Source organism: Sabethes cyaneus, chromosome 1 (genome assembly GCF_943734655.1).
Source record: "Sabethes cyaneus chromosome 1, idSabCyanKW18_F2, whole genome shotgun sequence".
In the NCBI taxonomy this organism is placed as follows: Eukaryota; Metazoa; Arthropoda; class Insecta; order Diptera; family Culicidae; genus Sabethes; species Sabethes cyaneus.
Window position 1 is genome coordinate 27,485,658 of NC_071353.1, and position 24,050 is coordinate 27,509,707.

The window sequence follows — 24,050 nt, forward strand, 5'->3', positions numbered from 1 at the left end:
GTTATTTATTTTGTATACATTCATCGAACAAACAGTCTACATGAACACTTATAAACTAGGATATAACATAATAGTTTGTTACACGGTCACGAAAAACGCTAGCACTAACATTGAAGTCAAACAAATGGTAACACTGGTTAAATAAAAAACACATCGGTCGTATGGGCTCATTTTGTGCATAATCCGTTCTGTACTGCTGAAGTCTCGTGAAATCCCAGCGTCGAAGGGGTCGTGGTACTACATTTATGTTTATTCTGGAGAGAATCCAAGGCGCGTCGATATCCGCCAACAGCAGTTTGCCGACAAAGACCCTCTTCTGAGCGTTTCTACGCTTTTGGAGGGTATCGATTCCTGGAAGTCTACATCTTGCTTCGTACGGAGGTAGCTCATTTGGATTTCGCCAAGGAAGAAGTCTTAAAGCGTATCTGATGAATCTCGCTTGAACTTTTTCAATTCTGTGGATTCAAATGCGACGGAATGCACTTCAAACGATAGCTGCTGTTTCCAACACTGATCGAACTAAGCTGAAGTACAAGGCACGCAGACAGTATGGGTCGCGGAATTCAGCTGAGATACGGAAGATGAACCCGAGGTTCCGTCGAGATTTACCAACGATATGACTATAATGCTCTCGGAAGCTTAGTTCTGAGTCTATCAAAACCCCGAGGTCACGTACAACATTTGATCTTTGTATTTCTTCGTTTCCTATTCTATAACTACATAGAATTGGGTTCTTTTTCCTCGTCAACGTGATTACCGAACATTTCGCCGCGCTGATAGTCATAAAATTGCGTTGGCACCAGCCGTAAAACTTGTCAACCCTTTCCTGCAACAATTGACAGTCTGTGAGAGCACCGATTGTCCAGAAGATTTTAAGATCGTCAGCATATAAAAGTTTGCAATCTCTCGACAACACTTGGCAGACGTCATTAAAGAATATGATAAACAACAATGGTCCTAAATTTCTGCCTTGTGGGACACCTGAGGGATTATGAAATTCATCTGATTCCGTTGATCCCAATTTGACGTACAGTCGGCGATTGGTCAGATACGACTCGAACCAGTAAACTAGATTTGATGACACACCCAGACGATTAAGTTTGGCAAGCAGAATACGGTGGTTGACTCTATCAAAGGCTGCTTTAAGGTCGGTGTATATCGCGTCGACTTGAAGTCCTTGATCCATGGAGGTGAGGCACAGTGATGAGAACTGAACTAGGTTGATAACGGTAGATCTACTAGGAAAGAATCCGTGTTGTTCCGGGGAAATGTAAGACTTTGCAGCTTTAAAAAGTTCTCTGTTTACCAATATTTCATAAAGTTTAGATGCGGCACATAAAGAGGTTACTCCACGGTAGTTAGAAATATTGCATTTATCACCCGTTTTCAGCACCGGGAACATCACTGATTTCTTCCCGCATTCTGGGAAAACTGCTTGTGTAAGGGACAGATTAAAAATTATTCTTAAAGGCGCGCAGAGAACATCGGCGCACTTCATTAGAATAATTGCAGGAATTCCATCTCTTGGAGACATCTCTTAGCGCGTCTTCAATTTGTTGTTGGCTAGGCATTACATCGTCGAACACACTGCTGAAGCGTTTGGCAAACGGATTGCAGATTTCTTGGGTAGAACTCGAAGAGTCAGTGTCCAAAAACATGGTTGACGGCAGACCACGTTCTTTCCGTTTCTCATTGACAAACGACCAAAAACGTTTGGGGTGGTTTTTAATGCATTTTCTGTACGCAGTATATACCGACCGTAGATCGTTCGAAGATAAGATTTATAATTGGAGCTTGCGATTTTGAACCTTTGTTTGGTGAACGAGTTGCGGGATTGTTTTCGGCGTTTCAACTGGTTGCGGTAAGCGGTTGGTTCATGCTCGTCAAAGTAGGTAGCATTATCTCTTCGCCATTTCTCGCCATATCTGGTGTACCTCAAGGCAGTCGTTTGGGCCCGCATATATTCCTCCTTAATGTTAATTTTACTCGGAAATGTATGAAATCACCGTATGCTGATAATTTTAAACTCATTGCCATTACCAGAAATATCACAGACACCGAGTTTTTTACAAACGCAGTTGGATAATTTTACCGACTGGTGTACAACGAATAGAATGGTCCTGACTAATTCCAAGTGCATTTCTTTTACACGCAAGAAATCAACTGTGTGCTAGGTTTGTGAAATTTGCCAACATCTTTAAAAGACTAGGGAATGCTGCACGATTCAAAATTAACTTTCAACCAAAGCCTCAAAAAATCTTAAATGTTTCAGGTTGCACAATATTGAATCAACAATTTCTCTTTAGATATAACTGGGGTAATAAATTTCAATACGTAACATGGCTGTCCAATTAGCAGCTCTAATTGAGAGTGTAAGCAGCAGAGATTAGATTAATCAGTACGATGAAAACTTCCATTGAATACCTAGTTCTAAATTCGTTCCACCTCTCGAAGAATGAAGCACAAACGAACAGATTTCAGCAAACGGCAGGGACAAGTTTGCAGCCCAGAATTTTCCCAACGCCATCCAATTGCATTAAAATGCAACAGGGCTCTGTTAGTGCTAGCTGTTTTACTGTGCTTTCTATTCTAGCCATACATTTACTATCAGCCTTTTCATACCACGGTTGGGAACATCATTTGAAAATACAGCCGAAAGATTAAAAATTGTCGCAAAGCCGTAGCACACACACACACGAGTATTAAACTCACACCGAGATCTAGAGGAGAAAAAATATGATATTTTATTTCCGTATTTCTGTTTCATCAGTCGTTGAATCTGGAATTGTATGCCCCGCCGTCCGTAAGGGCAATCCGGATGCTGCTCCGGCTCCAGGAAGGAAGGAGACCGAGGGCTTAAGCATAAGTTTAGTACTTGATGTTTGGTCCGTTGACAAAAAAAAAGAAAGAAAGAAAGAAAAACGCTGCCAAAAGAAGACTTCCCGTTTCGGATTACGCCCTACTGCCTCGGGTAGTGTGTGCAAATGACTTGTGCTACCGAGGCCCTGTATACAGTGTGTACTGCTAAAATAAAGACTGAGTGCACTTGCTTTCCATTACGATTTCACAGTTCTTGCTCTGGGGGGAATACGACCCACCGTCGCGTCGTCGTCGGGCGCTCCCACAGCCCACAATAACCAGCGCGCCCTGCTGGGGCGGGGTGTTTCAGGAGCAACTCAGGTAGAACGGTGCTGTGGCAGTGATGAATGTGATGGAATTAAAAATGAAGTGAATTCGTTGAAGATAGAAATAGTAATGGATTTTAATGCAAACGTAAAACGTCACCTTGAAGCTAGGATTTTCCTTTATCTTCTGTAAATGTTGACATTTGTTGTCGGAAAATGTTTTGTCTATTTACAAAAGCTTGCCGAGGCTGTTATCCGGCCGTGTTAGGAATTTTATTGTTGGTACCTTTTTTTCCTGAAGGCGCGTTTTCAGCAGCGGAAGTTTCGTTCGGATGTTATGCCGTTTTCCGAAAGGAAAGTGAACCCCACTGTTGGGTCGGTGTTTTTCCGGTATGGCAAGTAAATGGAGCTGCCAGCAGAGGACACAGTAATGAGGCTGCACCGAGGTACTACTCCTCGCTCTTGAGTGCAGAAAGTGGTGAATATGATAAAAAAGAGTGAATGGCAATTAGGACGTATTTCATGAAATTTTTTGGATAACCCAATTAGGCCTTTTCAGCCGATTTTCCGCTGAGTCACATTCCGACTCGCTGCATGGGCACTGCCGAGGAAGGTCGGTAAATAAGACTGATTTGAGAGGCACTTCCTTCTGATGGGTTGGTGCTCGACATTCTATCCTTCCTTACTGAGAGATGGTGACAACACAAAAAAGGATCCCCGCCCGGTGCGGTGGTGGAATGGAAAAGGAGGTGAAAATTCTAAATATTTCCTGTGGGTCGCAACGGGTACGAATTTTCCGTCGCCAGGATTGGCTGTCGGTTGCAGGGACGAAGCAGATGGGTAAATATTTGCCGGAAGGATTTTGTTGTCGTTTCGGGGAAGCTTTTTCATTCTCTGGCCGGAATTTTTCGCAGTACATGTTTGCCTGCGTCTGTCGCGGTGCCAGTCTTCGGAAAGGTGGTTAAGCGGAGCACAGAATGGTAGAATAAACCGGGTAAATGCTTTTTTTTTGCAAACCCGGTATCGCAAAAAGAACCATGCCGAGCCGTTACCATGTGTAGGTAGAGTTGAGCATGAACTCGGGTAAATATTTTCACAAGGCATAAAAGAGTTGAGTTGGCTGTGCTGTGCTTTGCTTTGCTTTGCTGCTGCTGGAGGAGCGCACTTCAAGGAGGGTTCTGCTTTCCATGGGCGAATTTACCGCTTAAGTATAGTGGATTGTCAGAACTTACAGTTGATATGGTGCACTTTGATTCACGGTGGAAAACTGTGCGAAGTTTTACCGCAAAGCTGTCGGTACATGCTTTGTATGCGTCAGCTATTTACAACTTGACTTCACAATTGCGGCAAGATTGTTTGAAACTGTACGCATTTGTAGGAGTTTGCTGATGGCAAAGAAACTTTCTGTTGGAATAGTATTCAACAATAACGCTTCTCGAACTACATAGAAACTAATCCGTACATCAGGCTTTTGAGAAACATTTGAATGAGATAGATTTGAAGTTAACCGTGAGACAGTAGGGCCGGGCATCTTTAAGGTGGTGGCAGGCAGTGGAATTAAAAATTTCTTATCACGTACCATCATCATTCCTTCAGTGTGCCGTTGGTCTACGATGGTGACTGGAATGTGCAGAAATGTCTGGTTATAGTATTAGTTTGACATTTGGGCTCCAGTATGTTTTAAAGAAAATGACTTTTCCTTCCGCATGTCAACCGAAAAGTGCCCTTAGTATGCATAGAGCATTCACATTTGAAAAGGATTCGAAAAGCTTTCAACTGGATGGTACATTACTTTGAAGGCGAAAGGAAATCCTTGAATAGTATTCATTACATGTTCTTCTGGACAGATCACAGGAACAGGGAAGAGCTCAGAAAATGGACGCTGTTTAATATGTGTCTTGCAAGCCGACGGTCATTGATTTTGTTTTTCGCCCCTGCAGCTTGTGAAACCGGAAACCGCGCTTTTAGTGTTATTTAAAGAAAAACTATAGCAGATTCTAAATACTAAATACTTTGAAAAAGCAACGATTAATAAGATAAGTGCAAAGTTTCACGGTGACCGGTTTTCTTAAATTAAATTCGTTCAAATTATTTAGCAGTGCAAACTATTAATCAGGTTCCGGGGCTCAGGTTCTGAATAATATTTTGTACGGCAGTTTAGCATCGCTTGCATTCGTGCCTCGTTCGTTGTAAAAATTTCGACAGGTTTATTTCGACCAGTACTTTATTATTTGTTATACAGTACATTCTTAATGTACATTCTTTAATTCAGTCTTAATGATTAAAAAGCAGCATAAAAACTATAGTGTTGTACAGCTCTAAGGGTTGTACGAAAGGGTGACGTATGACTATGTAGTATTATACGACATGTTATATTGATACCATGTTTTACTCAATAAAGTTTTACTTGGTAATTTACTGTAGTGTAATAAATGTCCTAAAACATTTATATACATTTGTTGAATGAAGTAGAGTTTGATTATCCTAAATTTCTGTACTCTGCATATCAGTTTTATCAGTTTCTTAGAGTTTGTAGTTTCACTAGGAGTTAACCCATCAGGCAACAATAACATAGGGTACGGGAGGGTATTCCCATCACGCTACTAATTTCGGCATACATTACCTTTTTTGGCTACACTTTCCCAAATAAAAACTTTGCCGCTATATAACAATACTGAAACGGATGTAGCACTCATAGGTTTTAATGTGTTATAACTATTTTCATAAAAATGTAAGTAGTTTGCTTAATTTTATTCAATAAACATCAAAACCACTGTCTTTCACTAGCACGTAACCAGGCTGAAAAAACGCCAGCAATCGCTTACGCGTATCCGCTCTTGATGAAGGTTTGGAAAACACACAATTATGATCACGTTTACTTATTCTAGAAACTAAACAGCTGTAAATATGCTATCACAGAACAATTCTACTTCTTTTTATCGCGGAACAACACAAAAATTCCCCTCTGATATGAAAATATAAATCAATTTTCATTCACTAGCCATTAGCAGCATTTTGATTTTAATTCCAGCATATGGTGCGTTATTTACACTACTACCAATATATGTGCTGACATATCTGGTATTTGAGTGACAACTGGCGCTAGTGTATATGACCGATTCAGTGATACACTAGCGCCAGCAGCAAGCTGTTGTCACTGCAAAACTAATTATCTTCAATGAGCCCGGAATGTAGGCAATAGCGAGAAGTTATCCATCGGTCTCTCTTTTCTTGTCTCTTTTGATCTGTTTTTGAAAAGCATTTAATCGCTGTGCTTGCTATTTCGGCCTGTCGGATTTAAAAAACACAGACACCACTATAGAAAATGGGCTCAATTTAGCCGCGGCGACTTCATCATTTCTCGTGACTATAACTCAAATTCAGTAGTGTTTTATTAAGACCAAAATATACGGTGATATTCAGTAAATATTATTCTATCAACTGGTATAAAAATCTTGTCTCGTGTAAATATAGTTTCAACGTAGTTCCAGAATATTGTTCAGGCTACCGCTTGATGGGCTGGAAATACCCACCCGTACCCCATCTTCTAATAGTTGGCTATGATTTCGCATTTTGACAATTTTTGCATCACTTGTCAACTTTAAGTAACGGACTTAAAACTGGTATACAGTTGACGAAGTTAGCTTACTTCAGGAGCTTGCTTGCAACTACGGTTGAACCGAAAAAATAAATAACTAATCTGGGTTATCATTTACAACACTGATTAGCATTCGCAGGTTTCCACAAAGTTGTTGATAGCACCATTCATTGTGACAGATTGCTTTGAAGTATAATTGTCTTACAACTAACGTGTGGAGAGCCAGGTAAAATATCAATTAGCTAACGTCCTATGCATCTTGCTAGTTCCTTTTAACACTCTACTTCACAGCTATTTGCATACTTGACAGAAATACAATTGAAACTATGTAAAGAATTGCAAGCAACTAACTGACGCAAAGCAGTAAATAACTATAGTCGGATAAGACAGTCACTGATTTTCCTCGCTTTTAGACTTGCTACGTCATATGCACAAAAAAATTTATCCCTTTAGCCCTGTTTGCGTGCATGACAACAGTTCCGAATAAATTCTTCCAGCATGTGGATGCAATCTGGCAAAAGGATTGGATGACCGTTCACTCTTCCATGAGGTTTCACTTTCAGGGCATTAAATTGGAGTAAATTCAATGTTTAAAGATTAAACCGGTTGAAGAAGAGAGATGGTTTTACACTTTAACAAAATTGTTTACTCTCAGGACATCAAATTGAACTACACTCAAAATAATCCACACGTCCATTTCACGTGAAAAATCACGTAAATTTCTCTACAGGGAGTTACGTGACTATCAGCTGATTGTTATTGGAAAAAATAATATCTATCTGATTTTCACGCTAACGCATAAGTATACGTGCGAACTACCTGAAAGTCTACTATTTACGTGACAGGAAAAGCACGGATGGAAAATATTCACAGAACTTTTCCTATGATTTCGACGTGAAATTTATTTTGAGTGTAGGTTAATTGTTCAAACAATAAAATAAATTTAAGAAAAAGGGTAGTTTTGCACCCTGGTGCGCTTGCCAAGCACATATATCAAATTGGTATAGGTTTAAATGTCGTGAAGAATCTTCGATCTGTTGGGACGGGGTTTTTTGTTACTTTCTTATAAAAAGAAACTGCACTGAAAAGATGGAATGTTAACTGTCGTCCTTGCCTGTGAAGCAAAGTAATCACGAAGAAAATGTATATAGAAATCTAGCCTTGAAACTTTTCATTAATTTTCATTATTTAGTGAATGAAAATTGTAATGAAAACCACATCATAAAACAACTTTTTCATATACACTCTGAAAAAAAAGATATAAGTAGTTAGAAGTTTCTGTTAGGAAAACTTTTTATCCTTCAATTTGACCATTTTGCTATTTATAGAAGATTTGTAGGCCATATAATTATCTCTCTTCAAAAAAATTTTCATCAATTTCTGAGATGGTGTTTTTTGGAAAATCGATTTTTAATTTTTAAAGTGCTTTTTTTCAGTGTAGAAACTCATTTTTTTAAATATTTTTTTATGACAGTTCAGAAAATTTCCTAAAAGTTAGTCATAGAACATTTTCTTGTAGGTGCTATAATTTTTGAGTTAAATTTTTTATTAATAACAAGAGAAAAAAAATGAAACCCTTTCCAAAAGTTAGTCTAGACAAATTTTGGAAAAACTAAGTATGCAAAGTTGTTTATTTAAGAATGAACTCTGTACACATACACACACAAAGCTTCATTGAATTCTGAGAGGGTCGTGCCAACCTTTGGTCGAGTTGACGTGAAATCCGTTAAATGGCAGAGCTATTAGCGTTCAACACCTTTCATTTTTGCGTGACGCTCACATTTCTTGATTTTTTGGAATTACCTCTTGTACCAACTATCTTCCTGAGAGACGTAGTTCTACGTAAAAATATCAACTATTCTGGAGCGCTAAACAGTTTACAGTATCATTGACAATCTTGAACAGTTTCATGTTGTCTGCAAAAAGCAAGCGGCAATAATCCGGGAGTAAAAGTGAAAGGTCGTTTATAAACAGCGCGAAGAGCAATGGTCCAAGATTATTGCCCTGTGGAATACTGGAGAGAATCGGGAAATGTGCAGACTGCTGATTTCCTATCTTTACATGGAGCATTCAATCGCAGCCATCGTTTTAGCGCAGAACAAACTTCAAGCTTTTCCAATTTTGCTTTGTGATCAACTCGGATTTACGCAATATCGGCGAATCAAGAATTTAAAAGAAAAGTTGATTTCAAATTCGGTTAGGATGGACTTACATTATAACCTACGCCAACCAACCGATTTCGAAAAAGTACGGACATTAGCAATTGGGTAAAAATGCGTAATTTTTCAGGGGTTGTGTCTTCGGAGAAGTCCGAATCCGATATTATAATCGGATTCGAACACATAACACCCGCCAGGGCATGTGGCTCGCTGCTACCCGTGTACCTTTGAACCATAGAGGCGCTGGACAACAGGAGACAACCCCCTAATTAAGCGCGCGGTGGTTTTTGTACAGGCCAAAGTCTCTCTTATAGTAAAATGTATTGATCAGAGGGACCCTCGGTGAATAATATAATTGAAGATAGTACTGCGGTGAGAAACCAGGCTATAACAAAAAGACATGCAGTGCTGAATACAGCAAACACCCGTGTGATAACAAAAGAGATCAACAGTGCGGGTCGAAATGATCGGTCAAGACAAGGAAGTAAAGTTCTTTAGGTTACACTTGCTGCCTTGGTCAAGATATATAATACCTATATGATGTATAGAGAATTTTACTGAATCAATATTCACTACTATATGTGTTACTTTTTGCTGTCAATTGTTGAAATATTTATTTTTATTTTAAAATATTCACTTATCATAGCGTTCTAGAAAGGTTACTCGATGCAAATAAAACATTAAGTTACGACCCGAGTTGTTTTTTACGAAACATAAATAGTCATTTCACTAAAAATAACAGAACAAAATTTCAATTCAAAATTGCTAGGCTGTGCACTGATTTGTTCATATGATATAGTAGGTAATCAAGGGAACACCCACTGATTTAAAGTAATTCTAATCTAAAAAATTGAGCCTAAAATTAATTAGTATCAGCTAAGAAAACGTCTGCTATTTTTGCTGATAATATTAGTGGAGAAATTTTAACTGGAATATCCTTTCTGGTCATGTTAAATCTCGCACATCCAAGATACCTAAGTGATTTTGTGGTTTGTGGATATAAAATTGTGACGAAGTCTATGATCTGATTTTCGGTAATTTACATTTTTAAAATAGTGTATAATTTAATCATTACAGAAAAGTTTTTGCTGGTTCCCCCATTTTATTTCACATTCGTTGAGAAAATATGTGCTTTATAGGGTCTGGTTCTGCTTCGCTGTAATTGCCTATTCCCGTTCTATCCAATAGAAATTATTACAAATATCCACGTTTTTATGATACACAATGTAAAATTAGTTATTCCCTCTTATTTAGTTAACTGGCGATTAATAAAAGTGAGCTGAGATAAATAGGTCTGCTTATTTTTTCATTAAAGATTTCCTAGCAGCCAAATTTCCTACCTTTTTTTGTGAGACGATGAAGAAACGTCGATTGTCTTTACAGCAGAGGCAAAATTTATAATTGAACAACGCTACAAAAACACACCTTAAAATACCCACTTGGTATCAAAAAGTTCGCAAGTCGCATGTTTTTCCACAATCTCACATCACGGTAGAGTCCATAATTCCAGTAAAATTAACTTTTTGAAACGTTTCAAAGCCATCCATCTTTTCTCACTATTTGTTTCTCCGATCAAAACAACTATGTCGTCACCCTTGTTGCCAGTTTGGCTATTATTTAGCAAATGGCTATTTAGCAAATTATTTTGAATAAATCTTACTTTTGATTTACAGAGTTATTGGTGATTTAAAAGTCTAACACAGAATTATTTTAGTGTGATTAGTTGATTTTATCACCAGCGCATGTTTATTCATAAAAATTGAAAATATTACAATTTAGCTAAGTTAGATAAAAACTACAAGGTATACAGCCCTAAAATAAAAAAAAAAATTGCTCTCTTATCCCCCCATGCAATTGCTGGTCATTTTATCTATTCAACGACATATAAATTGTTCAGTTTCGTTCAGTAGTTTATTACTTATTAGCATTTGAAATCTTTCATTAAAACGTTACACTTCTATTATCGTTTCCACAAAGTGCTACCCAGTCCCAGTATAGTAAACAAAGACGTAGTCCTACGTCAAAAATCTATACCTATAAAGAAGGATTTCTGTCTGTCTGTCTGTCTGTCCGTATGTTCCTTATAGAATCGAAAACTACTGAACCAATCGGCATGAAAATATGCATGTAGAGGTTTTTTGGGGCCAGGAAATGTTTTAGTGATGGTTAGAAACCCCTCCCCCCACTAAGAGGGGGGGCTCCCATACAAATGAAACACAAATTTCTGCATAACTCGACAACTAATCAAGCAAATAGAATAAAATTTGGCATGTGGGTGTTTTCGGTGACAAGAATTTATTCTATGGTAAATTGAGACCCCTCCCCTCTTTATAAGGGGAATTATAACTCCTCTCCTCTTTAAAAGGGGGGTCTTCCATACAAATTTCCTCATAACTCGAGAACTAATCAAGCAAATGGAACCAAATTTGGCATGTGAAGGTTTTCGAGGGCAAGAATATTTTCTATAGTAAATTAGGACCCCTCCCCACTTTAAGAGGGGGGGCTCCTGTACCAAAGAAACACAATTTTCCTCATAACTCGAGAAGTAATTAAGCAAATGGAACCAAATTTGGCATGTGGGTGTTGTTGGAGACAAAATTTTTTTCTATATTGAATTGGAGCCTCTCCCCGTTTTAGGAGGGGGGGGATCCTATATACATGAAATACAAATTTCCTCACAACTGAAGAACTAATCAAGCAAATGGAACAAAATTTGGCATGTGAAAGTTTTAGAGGGCATGAATATTTTCTATGGTGAATAAGGACCCCTCCCCACTTTAAGAGGGGGGGGCTCCTATACAAACTAAATACAAATTTCCTCATAACTCGAGAAGTAATTAAGCAAATGGAACCAAATTTGACACGTGGGTGTTTTTGGAGACAAAAATTTTTTCTATGATGAACTGGGACCCCTCCTCACTTTAGGAGGGGGGGCTCCTATACAAATGAAATACAAATTTCCTCATAACTCGAGAGCTAATCAAGCAAATGAAACCAAATTTGGCATGTGAAAGTTTTCGAGGGCAAGAATATTTTCTATGGTGAATTAGGACCCCTCCCAACTTTAAGAGGGGGGGGGGGGCTCCTATGCAAACGAAATACAAATTTCCTCATAACTCTAGAACTAATCAAGCAAATGGAACCATATTTGGCACGTGGGTGTTTTTGGAGACAAAATTTTTTTCTATGATGAATTGGGACCCCTACCCACTTTAGGAGGGGGGGCTCCTATACAAATGAAATTCAAATTTCCTCATAACTCGAGAACTAATCAAGCAAATAGAACCAAATTTGGCATGTGGAGGTTTCTGGAGGCAAAAATATTTTCTATGGTGAATTAGGACCCCTCCCAACTTTAAGAGGGGGTGCTTCTACACAAATGAAATACAAATTTCCTCATAATTCGAGAACTTATCAAGCAAATGGAACCAAATTTATCATGTGGGTGTTTTTGTAGGCAAGAATATTTTCTATGGTATATTTTCTATGGATTTCCCCACTTTAAGAGGGAGGGGGGCTCCTATACAAATGAAAAACAAATTTCCTCATAAATCGAGAACTAATCAAGCAAATGGAACCAAATTTGACATGTAAGTGGTTTTGGACGCATGATTTTTTTCTATGGTGAATTGAGACCCCTCTCTTCTTTAGAAAGCGAGTTATGGCCCATCTCCCCTTTAAGAGGGTGGGCTTCCATACAAATGAAATCCAAATTTCCTCTTATCTCGAGAACTAATCAATCAAATGGAACCAAATTTGGCATGTGGGAGTTTTAGATGGCAGAAATTTTTTCTATGGTGAATTACGACCCCTTCCCCTTTTAAGAGGAGCTCCCATACAAATGAAATTCAAATTTCCTTATAACTTGAGAACTAATCAAGCAAATGGAACCAAATTTGGCATGTGGGAGATATTGGAGTCTTGAATTTATTTTACGATAGTTAGAGACCTCTCACCCCTGTGGTAGGGGGATATGGACTCTCATACAAATAAAAGAGAAATTTTTGCGAAACTCAAAAACTAATCGAAATCGAGAAATTCGAGACTCTTCCATAAAACATTAGTCAATACAAGACCACATAAAGCACGGTCGCGAGTGTTGCCGGTGGCCCGCCGTCGGAAGCGCCGCCCACTGGGGGGCTTGCAAAACTCGAGATTGTGACAAAGATCATCCGAGATTCATGATTTATGTACAACACAGGTTAATTTGTGGCAATACGAAGTTTGTCGGGTCAGCTAGTACTCCAATAAAAAAAAATTGAAAACCATGAGGTTATCAACTTGGCATCACTTTCCGTGTGTGTACATTCCAAGGGGTTTCCAACAGCTATGATTACAACGCACCTTTGAAAAAACTACAAAGTATACAGCCCTAAGGGTTGTACGAGAATGGGTTACGTAGGAGTGTGTCATATAATACTCATTACATTGATAACATGTTTTAATCGATGAAGTATAACTTTATGTCTGATCATTAGATCAAAGACTAATGCAAACTGCATTTATGACATATGCATATTTGAGTATCTGTGAGTATCATTGTTTGAGTGTTTATTTGTAAAAGACGAGCGAAATATTCTGATTTAATTCTTCATTGAATCAATGGTGGTTTTGAAAAAACCCGTTTGAAATTGGTTGGTGGCCCTGAAAAGAACTATGTTTGAGCTGATAGCACTTCTTAAAAATCAGTACTATAATTACTGTTGCCGATATATAGATGGATGTCGCTATTCGATCCTTTAGACTCTAGGATGATGGTTGCCCGCTAATACAGGAGTGATAGGAAATACCAAATCTTTACAGTGATGGTACAGTAGAAATGGATTAGTTTTATCAAAATACTGACCGTCCGTCAGTGCGATCGTGCGATAAATGAGCAGACGGCGAACCTAGTGTGCTATTTTATAGTCACTGGCACTGCCGTTGCTACTTGTAAGCTAGTGTGGGTGTGGGAGAAACCAGATCGGCTGCTGCTGCTGCTCAAATGATTATCCGAATGGAACGTTAACTATTTAGAAAGTGTAGAAAAATCTTTCCATTCTTCAATTACTATAGCTCTTATAAGAACTGTTTAAGACCACAACGGCCTGCTGCTGAATTTACTGCCAGTCAGCCGTTCCGTTTCCGTTTGCCATCAGTGTTGGTTTACGATAATTGCGATCGAAATTGCCGCCAAAATGCCGTCGGCTTTGCCTACAATTGCCATTAATGTTACCACTAACAACCGGTGTTGCCGCGAAATGTCCTTGGTCTTGCCACCAATTGCCATCCCAAGCCCTTGGTTTGCCTCCAATTGCCGGTGTTTCCGCCGAAATTCCATCGTTTTTGCCTCCATTTGCCATCGGCGTTGCCGCCAATTACTGGTGTTGCCCCACCAATAGCCGTCGACGGTAAATACTGACCGTCCGTCAGTGCAATCGTGCGATAAATGAGCAGGCGGCGAACCAAGTGTACCATTTTATAGTCACTGGCACTGCCGCTGCTACTTGTAAGCTAGTGTAGGTGGTGGAGGAAACCAAAACCATATCGGCTGCTGCTGCTTAAATGATTGTCCGACACTGATTGAGCAAGCTATCGAACAATTTCGCATGTCTGCGATGGGGATAATGCAAAATTTAACGTAAAGTGCATCGTGTGGGATTCACGTTGGCCATTGCCCGCTGATTCCGCTTGTCTTCGGGGTCGGTGTTGCCGTCAATAGCCATCGATGTTGCCAATTGGATTGGAAAAGGGGTGTGGCTTACAAAGTGGTCTCAAAGGTTATCATTTGGATCCAAATCCTTTGGTGTATCTAATTGTCGTCTGTGCCTGTGAAGCTAGGCGATCACAAGGGAAATGTATAGGAATATTCGACCTTAAAACTCTACACACGTTTTCACTATTTAGCGTATAAAAAATTATTATTAATATGTTACTATAAAATTGCTGGACATTTTATCTATCCGACGACATATTAACTGTTATGTTTCGTTCAGTAGTATAGTAGCTATTAGCGTTTGAAATATTTCATTCAAACGTTACACTTCTATTTTTCGTTTTTACAAAGTGCTACCCAGTCCCAGTATAGTAAACAAAGACGTAGTCCTACGTCAAAAGTTACCTTTGATTACTAATTACCTCCGATTATCAGTAATGTCTGATAATCGAACCCTTATATGTTCAGTAAACCCCTGGGTATATGCATTGCTGTGATGTTTAGTTTGGACGAAGGAAAATTTTGATTGAGGGTTAAAAAACGGTACGACGAATTTGAAATAGTTTAATTTTTAGTGATATTAAAGTGCACCGATCGGAAGGTTAGTGTGTCTGACTCAAACCAGCATACGAACTTTTGGAGTATTCGCTAATATCCTTCAAAGAAACGAGGAAAATTGAAGTAGCTTATCTTACTACGACGAGAATTGGCAATAAACCCTAGGTCCCTAGATTAAATTTCAAAATAAGTGGCTGCAATCCCTGCATAGCATAGGAAAGTGTGGCAAGCTCTACTCACCTTTAACAGCATTCAGCTGGCTGCCGACCATTTGCTTTGCGATGAAAGCCGCCATTTTGTTCCGGTCGCTTGTTTCTTCGCTTTACAGCCGTTCAGCACTTTTTTCGCCTAGATTTTCGCTAGATTCACAGTTCACAACACGGTTGAATTTATTACTGTCGTCACTTGGGTCTCCCTACTGTTTCGGGCAGCTAATGTCGTAAACCCGGTTAACACAACAACAAATAACAGTCAAGATCATATACAGAACAGAGAAAGCTAGGGAAAAAACGTTCCTAAAAATTATGAACACAGCAGTTTCTGTTTTTCTTGCTCACTGAAAGAGAGAAACCTGGTAATGAAAATAAATCATAGCGGTAACAATATGAAAAAAGAACAATTAACAGGAAAGAAAAGGAATATAACAAGAAACAGGTTTGAAAGTTTTTCTTCTTATTCTGGAAACAAAAAAAAAGATCACGCCTGTCCCCGAGTTCACTAGTTTAATGCTCTAAAGTCAGGTGTCAGGAAAAAGTCTTGCTCGTTGTCCGCTGATTGCCGCCTGCTGCCGTTGCACCGTTCTTTCGACGACTTGAGAATAAATTTTTATCTCGTTTCGCTCTGATATTAAAATCTGAACGCGATTTGTGCCACTGTGATTGGCGAAGTAATTATCTGGAAGTAGACAGAAAGTAGAAGAAGGCAATGTTAGTATAGTTATACTCTAGTGTCTAGTATGGTGAATTTAATAACATTTTAAAACTTTGTACTAAATTGAACAGTGTGCAAAAAGGACCACACCAACGAGCAAATTCGATTTACTTCGAAAACGGCTCGCTGACGACGTAACTGAAATTAGCCCGCTAACTTTTAAACGCGGTGCGGTGTGTAGCAGACTACGATCGGCCAATCGACGTTCGGGCGAATTTCGCAGTAAATCACCCGGTGTCACGTATCTAAAAGTTTGTTTTTCGCAATCATTCCGGTCCATTGCAGCCTAACAGCAGCAGCAGCAGGCAGAGAACGAACCGGGGACCGGACCGAGGCACCAGGCAGCAGCGAGCGTCGACAGAGTTGAATCGTTGTCGATTGTTGGTTGGTCCGACGTAGGACCGAGTTCGATTGTGTGAAACTTTGCTCAGCATATCGGACATCCTTTTGGTCGCTTTTCCCCTCGTTTGGTGACATTTAACCGCTTCAGTAACCACCATCCACAGCGTTGGACGTCAATTTCAATTCAATTTCATGGTACGTATAAGCGATTCCGTTTAATCAATATTTCAACTTGTTTAATAGTTGTTATTTATAAGTGGATGTTTTTTTTTTATAAATTTCTGATTCTTCAACTACATTATTATATTTGTTCAATTACTTTCATCTATGCACCCTATCACAATTTTGCTTCCAACTTTCCACAGGAAAATCTGAACGGAAACTCAAATGTAAGCAGCATAAATTATTTTAATCAATGGCCATTCAGTTCGAGTCAAGCCCATGGACGTGTAAATACGTGCAAAAGTACAAGGCATGCATTCAAGCTTGCACCGGAAGGTACAAAAATACTTTAATAATTGGAGCTCCTATCGCTGTGGCGATTCCAGCAAGTCCTTTCGGAAATTTATGCTGATGAACGCAAGCGCTAGCAGGCAGAACTTCGCATGACCTTGTAGAGGGGGTAATTTGCATCTGAATCTGAATTGCATTTGCATTTTGGTGGATTTTTTTGTCGTTTGTAAATTTGCAGCGTTAATATTCCCCATTCATGAAATGCGGTAAATAAATCGCTGAGTGTATCGTGAAACTTTAGCTTTGCCGCACAGAGTCAAAATCCTGTACAAATGGATAGACGAGTTTGTATTTTGCGTCGTGATATTTTTCATCGTCACCTGGAATGTTTACTCGGTTCGAGCAAAAGCCATTGAGCATGATGAATTTAATCCTCCCACAAAGCAGTAACTTGGGGCCTCTGCTTTTCGCCTTGTACTTCAACGACATTGCTATTCTGCTGGGTTCCGGATGCGTAAACTGGTATATGCCGACGATCTAAAGACCTAGAAAGTCGAGACACGCAACGAGTAACTCAGGACTGAGTACAATGGAGAGGAATTCTTGATACGGCAAGAGCCACCCGGTTCTCGGCTAGTAAAGTAAGTAACTCTAAAGATCTAGATAGCTGTGAAATCTGTCGACGATTGCTACCGATTGCAAATACTTATTGGACACCTTTGTTGATACAATCTAACAATAAGCATCGCAAAAGGCGTGGTTATAACATTTCATCGTTGTAATGTGCTTACGAACGCGTCTATCAACCATCAGTATATTGCTGACATTGCTGGTTTTCCGTGTAACAGTATATTTTGCGTCATGGTCAACCGACGGGGTGGTTCATCAAGAATTCTTCTCCACTGTACTCGGTCCTTGGTTACTCGAAGCCAATTCGTTCAGGGTCTCGACACGCGCAAGTCGGCTTCAACCTGGTCGAGCCATTGTTGAGCTCGTTGAGCCCCTCTATTACTGGTGCCGGTGGGGTTCTTGAAGAGAACGGATTTCACTGCACAGTCGTCCGGCATCCTTGCGACGCGACGTAGCCGGCCTACCGTAGTCTCCCAAGTTTCGCAAGGTATGCGATGGTGATCTCTCCAAGTATTGCCTGCAACTCGTGGTTCATACGCCTATGCTACTATCCGTTTGTATTCCGCAAAAAATAGTCCGCAACACCTTTCGTACAAATAGGGCAAGTGCACGTCTTCCGTAAGAAAAGTTACTGTCTCAAGTCCGTAGAGGACTACCGGTCTGTTTTGTACATCGTCAGCTTTGTGTGGCGGCGTATGATCATTAATCGAAGCGGTGTCCAGGGATCCCAAATATACGAACTCATTAACCACTTCCAGTTCATCGCCGTCCGAAGTCACTGTCCGTTTCCCCGTTGTTTTCTCTGGAGCATCTATCTACCATATATTTGGTTTTTGTCGCATTGATTTGTAACCCAATTCTCTTAGCCTCCATTTTAGTCTGGCGTAGATTGCTTCCGTCGTCTCATGGTTTCTAATAATGAATTATGTAAAGCTTGTCTGCGAAGGCTTCGAGTTGGTTACTCTTGGTGAAGATCGTTCTTCTCATTTCGATGCCCACTCGCTGGATCACACCTTCAATAGCGATGTTGAATAACATACAGAACAATCCATCCCCTTGCCGCAACCCTCTGCGCGATTCGGAAGAACTCGAGAGTGCCCCCGAAGCACGCACGTAACACATCAATCGCTCCAGGGTATGTTGATCAGCCGCATCAGTTTGTCCGGAAAACCGTACTCGTGCATTATCTGCCACAGCTGTTCGCGCTTGACTGTATCGTATGCTGCCTTGAAATCCATAAAAACGTGCGTGGGCACGTTGTAGTTGTACTCCCGACATTTCTGGAGGATTTGTCGGAGAGTAAAAATTTGATCCGTAGTACCACGGGCCCTCATAAAGCCCACTTGCAACTACCGTACGAATTTTCTTGCTATTGGGGATAGTAATGCCACGGCACAGTGCAGTAGTCCAAAAAGGTCGAAAAGTGTAACTTTTGTTCTAGCGTCTTTTGCTTTCATTTTAGTATTTCGGGTGTTCAGCACGTTTGTTCGCATTAATACCCCCATAATTTGAGAGTGTCAAAAATTAGTCATGGCTTACTATGATAAAAATAATAAATATGACATTTTTGTGTTAGTAATTGAAGACATAGTTGCTTCAGCAAAGTAGTAGAAAATACAAAAACAAGCAAATTTGCTGAAGAAATAATATTTCTATCTCTATCCACTGCAAATCTATAAAGCACTTTTTTAGAAAGTTCTTCAAAAATTAGTTTTTCATTCCTAACTTTTGTTGTTTATATTTGACAAAATCACATTGTTTTATTGAAACGGTAGTTGTTTTACAATTGACAAAGGGACGGTAGAAGAAAGTAATGAAATTTTTAGAGTGAATGATAAAGGGCGGAAAGGTGAGAGAGACGGGAGGAGGGGGGCTATTAGTAGCTACGATTAACAAGTAGTCGTTGTGACTCCTACCTTTTGTGCAATGCTGGAAGGTGCATGGGTCGAGCCAAGCTATAATCTGAGATTGTAACCGAATTCGAACCCACAACACCCGCCAGGGCATGTGGTTCGCTGGTACTAATGTAGGAACCTTTGAACCACAGGGGCGCTGGACAAAAGGAGACTGCACAACCCCCTTATTAAGCGTGCGACGTATTTTCAAACTCCACCGTCTGGTGGGTTGAGTTATTTATAGACACCAATTGTGCCTCTTCTTCGATCTATTGTAATCGAACCACCGAATTGAGAAGTTTAATCTGACTGGTTTTTACTCACAGGACGACGGACCTGTACAGGCACTTGCGACTTACAAGGCACTGCAGACTACACGGGACGTTGTTCGTCCGTTAGCGTGTTAGCCACGATTCTCAACGCGGATCTTCGGGTTGAAGGCTCCGTTCCTAGTTAATTATCGAAGTCAATATCGAAGTAAGTATATGGGCGGCCCTGTAGCCGCAAGGTTACCGAGTCTGCCTTGACAAGCGAGTGGTCGTGGGTTCGAATCTTAGTAGAATCAGGCCATTCGATGTTAAGTGACGTTAGCATGGGTTTATTCTCAAGCTCCTCCACATGCTTCCTACTGCATTCTGCATTTACTAATAGTGAAAGCCTCTTGCCAGGGCAAGTTATAAGAGTGGTACTTGCTTGAGGTGCGAATGAAGCCTCTTGTTCAAGGGCAAATTATAGCTTGTTCCGCTTCCTGATTCTAGGAACGAGATTGGTAATGCATAAGTAGTAAGGAACACATACATACACTCATACATACCCTCACTCTGTGCTGAACTCTGCTTTGCCGACCATGATCAAGCCTTTAGCCGGGACTGGTTATAAGAATGATACATGCTCGAGGTGCGAATGAAGCCTCTTGTCCAAGGACAAATTGTAACTAGTCTCCACATTTCCTGGCTCTCGGGCTAGATTGGTTGAAAAGTAGTAAGAAGCGTAGAGGGAAAAAAGGGTGAAAACACACCGACACTTTAAGCACGGATAATAAGCAGTTTGCTCACTCTATAGCGATACTGCAATAACAACGAAGTGCGGAACAACACCTGGATAAGACCACAATAGATCAAAATGCGGGTCCTAGTGATAATATCCACACACACAAACAAAAATCGAAGTACTCAAAACACACGGTATTGCAGAAGACGGTTGTTGCTAAGTTATCGCAAGCTATAGGATAATTATATTTTGTAAGATTATAGGCACTTTAACCATCTTTGGGCCATTCGTGACTTCTGCGGGGTTGGGATTTGAACCCGGGTCCTTGGCGTGAGAGACCTGAATGCACTACGCCAGAACTGACCCCATAGGATATAATGGGGCAAGTGGATAGGGTAATTTAACAATTAGTGGACCAGTTTGTGCTTGAGTGGCTTTCTTCCACGAATTATTTTGAACTGGTAACGCTAAACACGCAACCGATGGCACTTACAATACGGGTAACTTTCGATTAACCCTAAGAAAATATCAATTTATGTTCGCAAATCTCTATATTTTGCACATTTTTTAAAACAGATCCATTTTCCTTTTATCGAAGATCCCATAACAAGAAGACTGTCAACTCTGCCAATACTCGGGAGACACAGATGGTAGCTCGCTCTGCCGGCCGAGGTGATCCCTGGATGCAACTGTGTGAGTGAGTGCTAATATCCATACCGCCGTGTCAACACAGTCCAACCAATACCAATACAAAATTTAAGTTAGCTTACTGGCACTCATGCAAAGTATACCACCTTCGCAAATAAAAGCGTCGCTGTTGCTGACACATGACGTTTATACGGAAAAATAATAGAGAGGCCAGTCTTGTTAATAATGGGGTCTTCGCTTTTATGGACTCTTGTGGTTTATAATAAGATAGTGACCGGGTCCATTATAAGAACTCGGATGTATTTTGCATGGAAAGGATCATATTTCGTATTGTTAAGGTGAAACGGTACTGAATCCGACATGGTCGGACATCCTATATCCTATTTCCTCACAAGGACGCCATTTTTTCGGCCATGTTGGGATTCAGTACCGTATCACCTTAACCATACAATAGACTTTCATTTGTCGAAAATGTCGATTTTAAGGCAAGCATGCGATTTATTAGTTTTCCGTTTGCCGAAGGCTCAATAAATGTCCACTTTTTTGTGGCAGTAGATAGAGACATGGTTTCTTCGGGGGATTTGTAGAAAATATAAAGGCAAACAACTTTGCTGAAAAACTGACATTTCTAGCTCTATAGGGTGTAGAATTATAGAGCATTTTTTTAGAAGGTTTTTTAAAATTTTGTTTTTATGATTAACTTTTGTTGGTTGCCTTTTACAAGTACATATTATTCTAAGTAATTATCGGGGCACTCAAAACACACGTTTTTGCAGAAGACCACAAATCTCTATGACCTTTTCGTATCAAGTTATGGCTTACTAATGCTTGATTTTTCCTTAACTTCACGAGCCAATAGGGTAGAATTGGGCAACTGGAGACATAAAACCTTCACCTTAAAGCTTAGATCAAGTACCATAAATTTGTATAGGTGATCCTTGTCCTCATCCAGCCTTATTGTCCCTACCCAAGTAACAATTTGGGTTTTATAACACTCTTATGATGGTTTATATGACCAATTTTGGTCTTAAAAACCGCAATAAGAGTGCAATAAAACTAACATTGGTACTTGGGTATTTTATCCAATCGGTTTGTGATGTTAGGAAAAAATAAAGCTTAAATAAGCTATAATTTTGTAAAGAGAAGTCCTAGAGGTTTGCGGCCTTCTGCAAAAAGGTATGTTTTGAATTAATATTTTTTGAAACGATGGTTCTACAATTGATGAAGGGACGGTAGGGAAAGAAATGAAATTTTTTTTTTTTGGTGAAGGTGGGGAAGAGCGGAAAGGAAGGGGGGGGGGGTATTGGTAGCTATGCTTGACAAGTAGTCATTTTGACTCCTACCTTTTGTCCAATACTGGAAGGTGCATGAGTCGAACCAAGCAGTAATCTGAGATTACAACCGGATTCGAACCCACAACACCCGCCAGGGCATGTGGTTCGCTGGTACTTGTACCTTTGAACCATAGAGGCGCTGGACAAAAGGAGACCGCAAAATCCACTTCTCAAGAATAGCGACGCGTTTGGTTGGGTTATCGACACATATTGTGCCGCTTCCTACATCAATTGCAGATTACCACCGAGTTGAGAATAATAATAATAAGTTTGATATTGCCTCTTGCGAAGTAACGTTCATAGGTACTTTTCATATAGGACTTTCTCGAGTAACTTTCCTCCTAGAGAGGACCCAGCTAGCATTTTCATATGTATAATAAAGGTAAAAATCAGCATTACGTACAGATATACATGCTAAATAAATCGTATTTCATGCGCAAAATTGGCATACCCATACTATTTTGGAGGCGATATACGTGATTACGAATAATTTTGAGCGTTACGACTATATATGTATTTATATACGATAATATCCGATTAAGCGTGAGTCGCTCCGTACTACTCTACGATTTTGTGCTGAAAATCGTATGTATGTCAGTCATTATCATTATATACGACAAAAAATCAGCTTGATCCCACTTTATCCAGCTTTAGTTACGATTTCGAGTTTGTTAGGAGATATTTACGATAATTTTCGTACATTGATATAAGAGTTGGTGCTAGCTGGGGAGTGGTTGTTAGGCTACATGGAAAGGAAACTTTCCGACTATTAATGCGGATCTGTTATACCGACGCTTCCTTGTACGAAGATCACGTGGGTGCTGGTATTTACCAATGTTGCGCATTGAGCGAAAAGTCAACCATGCCTACTCACACACGAAAGAGTATGAGAAACATAGCATTCAACGCTTATGCCGCACACGCAGGCGTAAAAGAAACAGCCATCGGCGCTATGTGCAGACATTCTGCTACCCACACACGCGTCCACGCATATTCTCACATCATCTTCCTGCATAGCTTATTTCCGAGTCAAGATATTTGTGGGGAATCAACTGCCCTAGGCGCACTGGGATGCAAATTTTGCATTACCTTTGACGTAGGACTACGTCTTACGGCAAGTTTTGAGATAGGATGTCATTCCAAAAAATCGGAAAAATGCGAGCGTCACGAAAAACGATAGGTTTTAAGCGCTAATAGTTCAGCGGTTTTCCGATCGATTTTCAATATTCTTACACCAATCGATTGGAAAATCTTCTAAAAATTGGCTCAAATGAAGAAAAGCATAGATTCTTGATGTTGAACTATTGAAAAATTGAAAATAATGAACCAATGTTCTACCAGAATTCTCGCTTCATGACTGTTTGTTGGAAATGACGTCATCAAAGTGGAAAAGCGTTTTCACACTTTGGCTTTGAATTATAATTTTCAATAGATTTCCAAGATATTGACACCAATTGATCGGAAAATCGATTTGGAAAATATTGAAAATATAGAAAACTATTGATTTTCAATGCGCGTCATTGGAAAATTGAATTATTTTCATATTTTTGCCTTCCCACGCCAATGCTTCCCTAGCACGGATGACAGAAATATATACGATATAAGCTGTTGGTTAACCCGAATCAGCCCAGAATTACCCTGCAAAATCAGTCAAATTTTCAACTTTGAAATGCTATTGCATCAATGCAAATAG

At 39.8% G+C, this 24,050-nt stretch overlaps 1 protein-coding gene across 6 annotated transcripts in view; it reads right to left on the minus strand.

Moving 5' to 3' along the window:
- The window catches only part of LOC128733074 (complexin), a 598,063-nt gene that overhangs the window by 331,401 nt on the left and 242,612 nt on the right, over positions 1 to 24,050 (minus strand). For 4 of the 6 annotated variants that reach the window (XM_053826667.1, XM_053826669.1, XM_053826672.1 and 1 more), the window contains exon 2: positions 15,376 to 15,706. In XM_053826667.1, coding sequence (XP_053682642.1) covers positions 15,376 to 15,430 — 55 coding nt within the window. In that variant the 5' untranslated portion in view covers positions 15,431 to 15,706. The remainder of the gene's footprint in view (positions 1 to 15,375; positions 15,707 to 24,050) is intronic. The other 2 variants (XM_053826671.1, XM_053826670.1) reach the window with 1 other exon arrangement.